Source organism: Pocillopora verrucosa, chromosome 5 (assembly GCF_036669915.1).
Source record: "Pocillopora verrucosa isolate sample1 chromosome 5, ASM3666991v2, whole genome shotgun sequence".
Classification (NCBI taxonomy): Eukaryota; Metazoa; Cnidaria; class Anthozoa; order Scleractinia; family Pocilloporidae; genus Pocillopora; species Pocillopora verrucosa.
In genome coordinates, this window is record NC_089316.1 from 9269585 (window position 1) to 9280428 (window position 10844).

Genomic DNA, 10844 nt, shown 5'->3' on the forward strand with positions numbered 1-10844 from the left:
TCTTTCCGCTGTTCAGTAGTATAGACGGCGCAAAAAAAACATGGCGGCTTCACAAATGCGGGATTGTGTAAACTCTTAGTTTAAAGTTAACAAAAATGAAGGTTAAGGTCCTTTCAAGGAACCCAGCAGACTATATTCGAGAAAGAAGGACCGATATTCATAAAATCCATCGCAATTTTGATCCTTCGTTGCATCCATTCGAAGCACCGCGCGAATATACACGGGCACTGAATGCCATCAAACTCGAACGCGTGTTTGCCAAACCGTTTGTTGGTTCGTTAGGCGGACACACAGACGGTGTAAATTGCATTGCTAGACATCCAAGGAGTCTATCTGTGTTGCTGTCTGGGTCTTGCGATGGAGAGGTAGGTATTTATTGCATTTCTGTGGCGAAATGACTGATTCGGGGACTAATCGATTTCATGAACACGTGTTTGAAGTGTAACTTCTCCTTATAATATTAATACATCACCACTATACGGCAATGAGAATTGAGAATTGCATCAGTTAAAAGGTTTTATTCTCATTTAAAAAAAAAATCTCATATATCAGATTTTGCTAACATAAAACTTAAACTTCTAGTAGTGATCAACATTTAACTTCTCCCAATAATATCCATACATTATTCAGCAAACAGGTAATAAGAATACTTAAAGGGGGTAAGTTTCCTAAGAAACTGGGGTGCTGAATCAGTGCGAGAGTATAACAGGGTAATTTAGTAAAATAAACAAGTTGATAACATAAATTGGCCATTGTTAAGAGTTTCAAAACTGACGTTTCCAGCATTTGCCCTTTGTTAGAGTGTATTTAACGATACTTCAACTTATAAAGCAAACTTGTTTTGTTGATCTAATACAAAATTCCTTTACCAAATTTACAAGGAAACATGGAGCAGCTAGATGGGAGAATTGATAATCAGATCTTGGGACGTAAAGTGTCAACCCATTCACTCCCAAGATCTCATATATATTTGTGATTTGCTTTACTCTCTGCCACACAATTCTTATACTGGGTGTTTGGAGAATTTGTTATTGATGAGGATAATCCCCTAATTGATAGTTTTCTTTATTTCCATCACTTGTCTGGTTGATATTGCAATTAATTATTGCTAACAATTTTCCTTACAATGACACAAGGTGTCATTGTAAGGAAAAATTACATGTAGATTCTAATCACTCTCAGGGATCAAGGGGTTAATGTGGGACTAAAGACTTTCCAAACTTTGGGCTGCAGTTGATGTGTTGTATTTGTGATATTTTAGGTTCGCTTGTGGAGTTTGCCACGTAGAGAGTGCCTGAAGACATTAACAGCACACACTGGTTTTGTGCGTGGTTTGTGTACCTCTCCCTCTGGAAATACTTTTCTCTCTGTAAGTTCTATACCTGTACTTAGTTTTACAGTTGAATATAGGGGGTAAGTTTCTAAAGAAAATGTGGTGCTGCATTGGTGGGAGAGTATAACAGGGTAATTTAGTATTATCAACTGAGTTGATAACATAAATTGGCCACCGTTAAGAGTTTCAAAGCTGATGTTTCAAGCATTAGATCTTCATTATTTGCTCTGAAAAACGCTCCAAACGTCAGCTTTGAAACTCTCAACAGAGGCCAATTTACACTATACATCATCAACTCAGTTGGTAACACCAATTAGTTAGTTTTACGGTTGTTTGTTTAAGTGTGTGAAGCAGTGGCTTAGTCCTTATGAGCTCAACTTTGAACAGAGAGCTCTTTGGTACTTACTATTAACATAAACATTGATTAATTAGAAAATAGTAAATTTATATAGCACTTATGGCAGCCTCTCAGTGCTTTACAATATGAAAGAGAAAGAAACATAGAGATTCCATGTTTCCATGCTTCTATTTAACAAATAGATTCAAAGTTGCCATGTGTCTGTTCAGTAATAGATCACAGATGACGTCAAAATGTGGTAAGAACAAAAAAGTGGCACACAAGGTGCAGCCGAGTGTGTCACTGATGTTCTTACCACATTTTGATGTTCTCTGTGATCTATTACTGAACAGATGCATGGCAACTTGGAATCTATTTGTTTTATATAATAAAGAATTGAAAAAAGTTTTAATGATGATGTCATCTATATGTCTGTCCTCCAATAGATCATAAGCGAGAAAAAAGCCGAATGCATGCATAACTGAGCTTATTATATAATTAGTAATAGATGGCAGATGATGTTAGAATGTGGTTACCATTAGAACGAAAAAGTGGTACACAAGGTACAGACAAGTGGGTTACTGATGTTCCTATTAGTTTAACAAATAGATTTCATGTTGCAGTGCTTCTGTTCAGTTTTAGATGGCGGGTGATGTCAGAATGTGGTTACTGTAAAAACAAAAAAAGTTGCACACAAGGCACAGCAGAGTGTGTCACTGCTGTTCTTTCCACATTTTGACTTTTTCTGTGATCTATTACTGTTCGTAACAGTAATAGATAATGTTTACTGTTCGCAACATGGAATCTATTTGTTTTAAGGAAGCAAACAATTGTTAGTGGTGAGGTTGTCTATGTGTTTCTCTGCCAGTAGATCGTAAGTAAAAACCTATAAAAGTTAGTGTGTAAATAAGCTTATTACATACGAAAACAAAAGTAACCATTTTTCCCACACAACAGGTTGGAGATGACAAAGTTATAAAACAATGGAGCATGGAACAAAGCTTTGATATCAGCTTGGAGAATTCACAGACTCCAATCAACACCATCATTGGCAAGGTATTACTTACAAAAAAATGTTTCAAACAAAGTTATGAAGGTTCTATCCTAGTGAGGCTGAAAACTTCATAATTTTCTTTATCAAAAATATAGAAACAATAGCCTCCATAACCTTCCACACCCTGACATCAGTATGCATATTCTCCATACTGTTCTCTATACATTTCATAAGGTTCTGACAAGGAGAATTTGTTTCACAATCAAGGACTTCTTAAGTTGTGGATCATTTCCTTCATTCTTGTGACCTTAAAATGTTTGATTCAAGGGAGATATTGTAAGGAGAAATTAGATGCTAGTCTTTCTTGGGAGTTGTAGGGTTTTTACAAAATGGTGCAAAAACTTTCTTGGATATGTTCCCAGAAGTGAGGAAACTGTGAACTCCAGAGAACAGACAATGTATGTGGGTGTAACTATTGGAGCATGCGTTCGGCCAAATGAAGACTATTGTGTTTATTATTCTTCAAACACTTATTCCAATGTGTTGAACAAAATGTTTATAAACTGCTTTTGGTTTGGAATGAATCTTGACTATTAAGAGCAACTGTCTGTATGAACAAAAAATGGAAGAAAAGAAAAACAAACTGAAAACCTGCCATCACAAGGGATCAATCCAGAGCCCTTTCACTTGAGAGAAGAACCGCTATCCATTGTGCCAAGTTTGCAGAGCATAACTGTTGTTGGGAATTCTCTTTAAGCAAGCAGACTATATGGATAAAATGCAACTTTTTCTTAATAAATTTTTTAAATATGAAGTCAGTTCAGGGGACTCAACATCTCACCCTGTATGATTAATTTTCTACTTTCAGTGGCTCCATGCCACTTTGATTCTTGTCACTGATATTGTAGCTTCTCTTCTCTAGAATCTCTACCATGGTATTGACCACAGCTGGAAGAGCAATGACTTTGCGACGTGTGGAGAGCAAGTTGACATTTGGAACGAGAAAAGAGCTGATCCTATTCGAAGCTTCAACTGGGGCGTGGACACTATTCACAGCATCAAGTTCAACCCCATTGAGGTTTGACCTTTTGTTTGAATTTTTTAACCCTTTAATCCATGAGAGTGACCAATACAGAATTTCTTAAAATTTCAATACAATATCAACCAGATAAGTGATGAGAATAGAGAAAAATATCAATTTGGCTATAATCAGTTGATCCAATACTAAATTCTCTGAACTGACATTATAAGAATTGTATGGTTGACAGTAAAGAGAATTACAAATTTGATCTGGGAGTTAAAGGGTTGACACCCTAACATTATTATGAAAATTTTCTATGTTCATCTTTACATTCTCTTTGCGAATGACATGAAGAATTCGTTTAACAATCAAAGCCTCTTTAGTTGTGGATCATTTCCTTTACTCTCATAAATTCAATGTTTGATTCAGCAGTGTGATTGTAATGAGAAGTTAGATGCTGATCGCTCTTAGGGTTTAAAGGGTTAACCCGGTTTGTTACAAGAGCTACGTTATTTTGATAAATTCTAAAACTTCCTTCAAAATGCCACACATAATCAATATGGTAGAGAGAAAATTTACTTCTATTAGTGAGATTGTGTGAAGTGTTTTTACTTAAAATAAATTCAGAAAACAGCTTGAAAAGTCTCTTTCCATCAAGCTCAGTTCGAATTATCATTTGTGAGAAGCACGAGGAGTCAGAAAAATTGGCGCCTTGATTGAGCGCTGCTTCTGAGTTGATGAAAAACTTTAATGAATGCCGCAGCATTAGAGAACAATTTTCGCATGAGTAATCAGAAATTGCTCTGACTTAACTTTTACTTTACGCTACACTGTGATTGGTCCAAAAGACTGGCGCGGTCGACTCAGCCAATCATTTGAAAAACTAAAACAATCCCGACTTGGCCATTCGCGTTTCTTGCGCTTTATGCAATTTGCTCGTTTTCACTTTGAGTTCTCATTGGCTAATGATGATGTAAATCTTTGTTCTGATTGGTCGCCGGGATTACTTTGGTTTTGGTTTTTTTAACACTCAATTGAAAGCTGCTTTATCGATTGAATATGATTGAATATGTATTGAATGCCATAAAGAAAAAAAACAACAACAAAAACATTTAAACAATCAATGCTTAATTCCTCGGACGCAAAAACTTTGGGGAACATTGCTTACACTGTTTTCTCGTTTCCAGACACACCTTCTCGCTAGCACCGCCTCCGATCGTAGCATCATCCTTTACGACATGCGGGGTTCCGCTCCACTGCGTAAGGTTGTTATGGAAATGAGAAGCAACACAGTGGCCTGGAACCCACTCGAAGCGTTTGTCTTCACTGCAGCTAATGAGGATTCAAATCTTTACACATTTGACATACGCCGATTCAAAGAGCCAATCAACGTGCACATGGATCACGTGTCTGCCGTCCTCGACGTAGATTACTCACCCACGGGACAAGAATTTGTGAGCGGCAGTTATGACAAGACGATAAGGATTTTTGAGCGGGATTCTGGGCGAAGCAGGTAAAAATTTGCGTCTGAGGCTTAGAAAGAGACAAGATGTTTTTAAGTCAAAGTTTGCACTGGGTCTTGAATTCTTGAAAGAGAATTTTTAAAGAAAAATCATAGATCTGATACAAATATGACGACCACTCGGGCGGGTTGAGTTGCACGAAATGATCCCCCCCTGAAATGCAGCGAACAAACTTTAGTTCCCCCTGCGATCTCTAAGTCGTTTCCTTCGTCCCAACGAACTCCACGAATCCACTGTTTCCGCCACAGAGGCGAACAGGGAAACTGTAAAACAAAAAGCTCTCCCCTTGATCTTGCTTCCTTTTGATGGCATCCAGGAACACAAAAAATTGTAGGCATATCGAAAGAGAAAGGAATGGATCAACCATGACGCATTACTTTTCAAGGACCGCGCACTGAAACAAAACCTGGGGCCGTACAAGCCTCGTTTCTTGTGCAACTCAATCTAAGCCAACTGAGTAGGCCGCCATGTTTGCATTCGGTGTATGGGAAACTTGTAACTGAACTGGAAATAAACATAGATAATACCAATCCTTTTACAACTCAATCTAAGCCAACTGAGTAGGCCGCCATGTTTGCATTCGGTGTATGGGAAACTTGTGACTGAACTGGAAATAAACATAGATAATACCAATCCTTTTACAATAGTCTAAAGTTCTTCCTTCATCAGTGCTTAATTGTGAGGTGAGATTTTTTTTGGCAGGCTAACTCAGTTTAATTATTCCCGCTAAAACCTTTTAAATTGGTGTTGGCGAGGGTTTCTTTTTTTTTTTTTTAATTTTGTACATAACAATTGTCTGATGTCGGCATTGGTCTTCAGTTTGACAGACTCTAATGGCTAGACTTTGGTTTGTTTGAACAGGGAAGTCTATCATACCAGCCGAATGCAACGCGTATCCTGTGTGAGGTTCAGCGGGGATTCCTCTTATGTACTTTCTGGAAGTGACGAGACAAATATCAGGTGGGTTCAATGCGACGATCTTACAGCGTAGCTGTAAAGCAAGCATTCACGCAATACGACCTGGAAACAGTGGACAAGAAGAGCACTTCGTGGAATGTCCCCTGCCTATTTCCCACTCCTATTATTTCTATTATACTGACGAGGACGTATCTTTCTTAACAGAATATGGAAAGCTAATTCTTCACAAAAGCTGGGAGCGGTAAGAGACCGAGACATTCATTCATTATTTTTTCTATTCACTGAATTTTAGTTGTTTTTCTTGCCATATCTAGTAAGCTACATTTTCTTCTGCATTTTAGCTTGCACCACGAGAAAAAGCAGCTTTTAGTTACAATACAAAGTTGAAAGAGAGGTTTAAACATCATCCCCAGCTGAAGAGAATTAAAAGGTAGGCGAAATTTGCAAGATAACAAAGAAGTTTGTAATAAATAATCAAGGGCGCATTTGGTTGGTGATCATTTCCTTTATTCTCGTGACCTTAAGATGTGACTCGGGGGCAACATTGCGGGGAGAAATTAGTTGCTGGTCATTCATAGGGGTTACTTTGCACGTCTTTAAGTTTTCCCTTAATTAATAATTTGTTTTTTTGTTGTTTATTTTAGACATCGCCATGTTCCCAAAGCGGTTTTTAAGGCAGCCAAGGAAAAGAAGATAATGATGGCTTCTATAAAGAGGAAGTATGTAGCCATTACAGCCATTTTGTTGTGTTACATCAACACAGCGGTAAATTGTCGGGCATGCGCAAGGGGATGAATTCTGGCCGACCGTGCGCCAATTTCCCGCGCAAAATTCCAAAGGGAAACATAGGGAACAACCGTCGTCTCGCAAAATAAGAAGAACATTCACTGAAATTTGTAAAAGGAAACAGAAGTAAGGAAAAGTAAAACTAAAGATTTTCGGACACAAAGCTCATTCAGGTACAGGTATCCTGTTGATTTACCATTTTGTTGTGAGCTTTAACAAAAAAAAAGGGAAAAAAAAAAAACCCAAAAAAATACGCTTTTAAAACACTGTGACTTACTGACTTGTGTGGTTGTTAGTAACTCCTGTGAGACAACTTAGTGCTGGAAGCCTGTTTTAAACCTTTATGAATGGAGTCGTTATTTATTGATTTCCAATATTCTTTCTCTACAGGGAGGAGAACAGACGTATTCATAGTAAGCCAGGAAGTGTGCCTCGTGTTGCGGAAAGAAAGAAACATGCTGTTGCCGTCGTTGAATAAGCAAGCAAACAAAGAAAGGTGCGCTGATAAGTATTTACAGGCATGGCGGATCCTGGACCAGGCGATTGCAACAGAGGAACGTGAAGTACATCAACGCAAATCACTTGTGACCTGTGACACAATTCCGATACAGTGTATAAAAGGAAACGTTTCGAGCTTCTTTTTGTACGAGAATTTGCGGAGTTATGAGCGATGATTGTCGGGAAAAAACTCCTAGACCGAAATTTACCGACTTGTTAAAGCAGAATATCGGATTTTATTTTATTTTGTTTTAAGAATTTGGCGAGGAATGACTTGATTCTGGGAACAATTTGAAGCGTCTTTTTCGGGGCATTGTGGCACATTTTGCGGACTAAAGGGAAGATTTTGGTGCGCTAAAATGCATTTTAGGCTGCTCGCACGCCCTTATGATTGTTCAGACTGTTATGTTGTCATATTTTTCAGTTTATAATTTTTTAACGTCCTCCAATGTGATTCAAATAGTAACAGGGTTTGTGTTTTTGGACATAAATATGTTTTGAGCCTTTCTCGGGGCTCATTTTAAGCCTATAACCTCTAAGAGTGAGTGGTATCTAATTTCCCCTCACTATATCACCCCTGAATCAACCATCAAGGTCAGGAGAATAAAGGTACTGATCACCAACTAAAGAAGCTTCTGATTGTTAGACAAATTCTCCTTGTTAGCATCTAAGGAAATGTATAGAAAACAGTATGGAGAATATGCATGCTGATGTTAGGGTGTAAAGGGTTAATACTCGCCTAGTTGCTCGGGCTAAAATGACTCTGAGTCTGGCCCAAAACATATTTATGCTCGTGAACATAAACTCTCTGAAACTTTAGTCTAATCGTCCGTGTGAGTGTAGTCCTGAGAAGGACTGTTGTCGGTGTAATTGTTAAGAACAACTCCCTGAAAAAACCTGTTGGCCGACAATCCGGCAATTGTCGGCTGACAGTTTTAAGCAGACCTTTTGGCCGATGACAGACGGCCGACAATCGGCAATCTGTTGGTGATCTGTCGGTAGCTTGTCTGTTACAATATACCGTATTTATCGTCCAAACTTCATCTGACTCAAACGCTACAGTGGGTAGAGGGATGTATTCTCTGGAATTCCGGCCAAATTTAGCGTCAGTACGTACGGGAATTGACGAAATACTGATATCGCAATCTATCCGCCATATTGGAAAGGTAATCTCGAACCCAGCTACCCGCTCACTTATGAACTAATAATCGTATTACTGCGCAGAAAAGTTTATTAGGACGACGATGACATGGTTGATCAATCAGACATGGTTTGATGCTACTCTGGTTTACAGATTTAATGAATGTAACGGAAGAAGTTACAATTCATAGACCCAACGTTTCGACTCTCCTGTCTAGTGCCTTCTTAATGTATTTTATGGTTGATCAATTTTTGGTATCGTTTATACTGTACTTCAAATTCGTTCACTCAAATTCATTCATTCAAAGATATAAGAAACTAGACTCATGATAAACATTAAGTATACCCACATTTCATACCAAAAGGTGGTTTGCAATGCATTTTAGGGCGATTTGTGGTTCTTAAGTTGATGATTTTCAGCAATGTGATTGTTGACATCAACCTTCCCCGTCTTATGCTTGTGTTCAGTCAGTCTTTTTGTAAGGTTTCTGCCAGTCTCTTCGATGTAGAGGGCTTGGCAGTCGGCCGAGCAGTTGATCCTATAAACCGCTCCCTGTCTGTTCTCTAGATCATCACGGCAAAACTGACCAATCGGGTTTTACGAACCGGACTTTGAACTTCCGACTAACAAAAACTACCCACTTGACTTTGATGATGACTTCCGCTTAGGTTAAAGAAAACTCAGTCACTACAACCGATAACAGTCTTTCTCACGACTTCAATGAAGCCATTTACTGTTCGACTAAAACTCTATTGTTTTATTTATATTTACCAAAGAGAAGGAGCTATAGCTAACAGTGAAACGTTTTTAAGAATAGATTGGGGTAGTGATGTTAGCTTCTCGTGTTGGAATATCATTTTGTGATAATAATTTTAATAGAGCTTTTAAAATCATGGCAATTATTTTTGCATTAGCGTTCAGCGTTTGTATGTCAGTTCTTCAGCCTTACGTGCCATCGAGTTGAAAAATGATTATGCAGAAAAATTCTCAATATTGATACTAGATACCTCTAAGAGATGACCATCGATGCGATTTGGAGTATAATTGAAAAATTCGACTTGGAAAATTACCATTTTCAATGCGCCTTTCTATGAGTGTTTTATTTCCGTCTATTTGTTCAAGATATCGGAAATTAAAGTAAATTTTTAGGTGATTTGAATCATGTTCCCAACAAGATTTGCAAACTAATGCCGCTATTTTTCGTGATCAGTGAAAAATTGAATGAGAAAACAATTTTAGTTAAAAGAGCCGCGTCTGAAACAGTTATATTCAAGGAGATTTTCTGTCGTGATTCATCAACTTACGATTTCCTGAAGCTATTATTTTGCAGGTTCGCCTTTTTTTATATTCACGCCAAGGAAAAAAACCTGATTGAAATATCAATCCAAAACTTTGAAAGAATCAAATTAGGCACGAATCACCTGTCTTACTTTTAAAGTATAATAAAACATTGAGATGTGTTGGGTTTGTTAGGCAATTTCGGTGAGTCTCTTGTTATGCCACCGAATGTCTGAATTAAACTCATGCTTGATTTTCAAAGCTTCGCTCTTCTTTTCTTTTTATCTTTCCGAGTTGTTGCGTTGTTTCAGTGTGAACACTTGTTATTTAGTTGTTATAGTGGTTAGGCTTCTCTATAATTGTAAAAATACTTCTTGCTCGCGTTTGATTTGTTTGCACTGCTGTGGGCGTCATGTCACGAACGTTTGGGAAACATAGAACCCTCCAGCTGAGTTGAACTTTCAAGTCTCGTGAATCTATGAACATTTTCAATTGTTTGACTGTCTTGAGTTATATACTGTATTCACTAAAAAAATGCGTTGATCTATCCTTCAAGTATTTTCAGGTTAACGAGGGAAAACATCTAAAGTATTCGGTTTCTCAATCCATGTTAATTTCCGGAACTTTTACTCAGGAATAGAATGGCTTTCTTTTGCTGTCGTTGTTCTTTTCACCGCTTGTTGGACGAATAACATTTCTTTTTTTGTTCTTTTTTTTGGCATGTGATATTCGTCACAGATTAATTTTTGCTATGCGGCCTTTTTCTCATTTAAAATGGAATTAATGAAAGATCTCGTGAGGACACTGTCAATTTTGGTATAAATATAAAAGGGAGCATAAGGAATACTTAGTTATTTTTGAACGCGGCGTTCTATTTTTTCTATTTTTTTTTCCTTATTTCGAAGTCAGAGCCGAAGGGGGTTGTCCAAGCTTCATCCTGTTTTATTCAATTCAGTTTTAATATCGGCAACAGTGATCTTTAAGTGTCCATAGTTTAGTCTAAATCGCTCCAGTA

At 37.7% G+C, this 10844-nt stretch overlaps 1 protein-coding gene across 1 annotated transcript; it reads left to right on the forward strand.

Moving 5' to 3' along the window:
* Positions 1 to 40: 40 nt before the first annotated feature.
* On the forward strand, positions 41 to 10594 carry LOC131776955 (DDB1- and CUL4-associated factor 13). Its single transcript, XM_059093160.2, has 10 exons — positions 41 to 365; positions 1262 to 1369; positions 2628 to 2726; positions 3587 to 3742; positions 4873 to 5198; positions 6070 to 6168; positions 6331 to 6367; positions 6468 to 6556; positions 6771 to 6845; positions 7303 to 10594. Exons 1-10 carry the CDS (start codon positions 96 to 98, stop codon positions 7388 to 7390), a joined length of 1347 nt encoding a protein of 448 aa, XP_058949143.2. The 5' UTR covers positions 41 to 95; the 3' UTR covers positions 7391 to 10594.
* Positions 10595 to 10844: the final 250 nt, after the last annotated feature.

Coding starts and splice junctions, on each gene's coding strand:
- LOC131776955 (XM_059093160.2), top strand. CDS start 96: ATGAAGGTTAAGGTCCTTTCAAGGAACCCAGCAGACTATATTCGAGAA. Junction 366..1,261: donor CTGGGTCTTGCGATGGAGAG/GTAGGTATTTAT, acceptor GTGATATTTTAG/GTTCGCTTGTGGAGTTTGCC. Junction 1,370..2,627: donor CTGGAAATACTTTTCTCTCT/GTAAGTTCTATA, acceptor CCCACACAACAG/GTTGGAGATGACAAAGTTAT.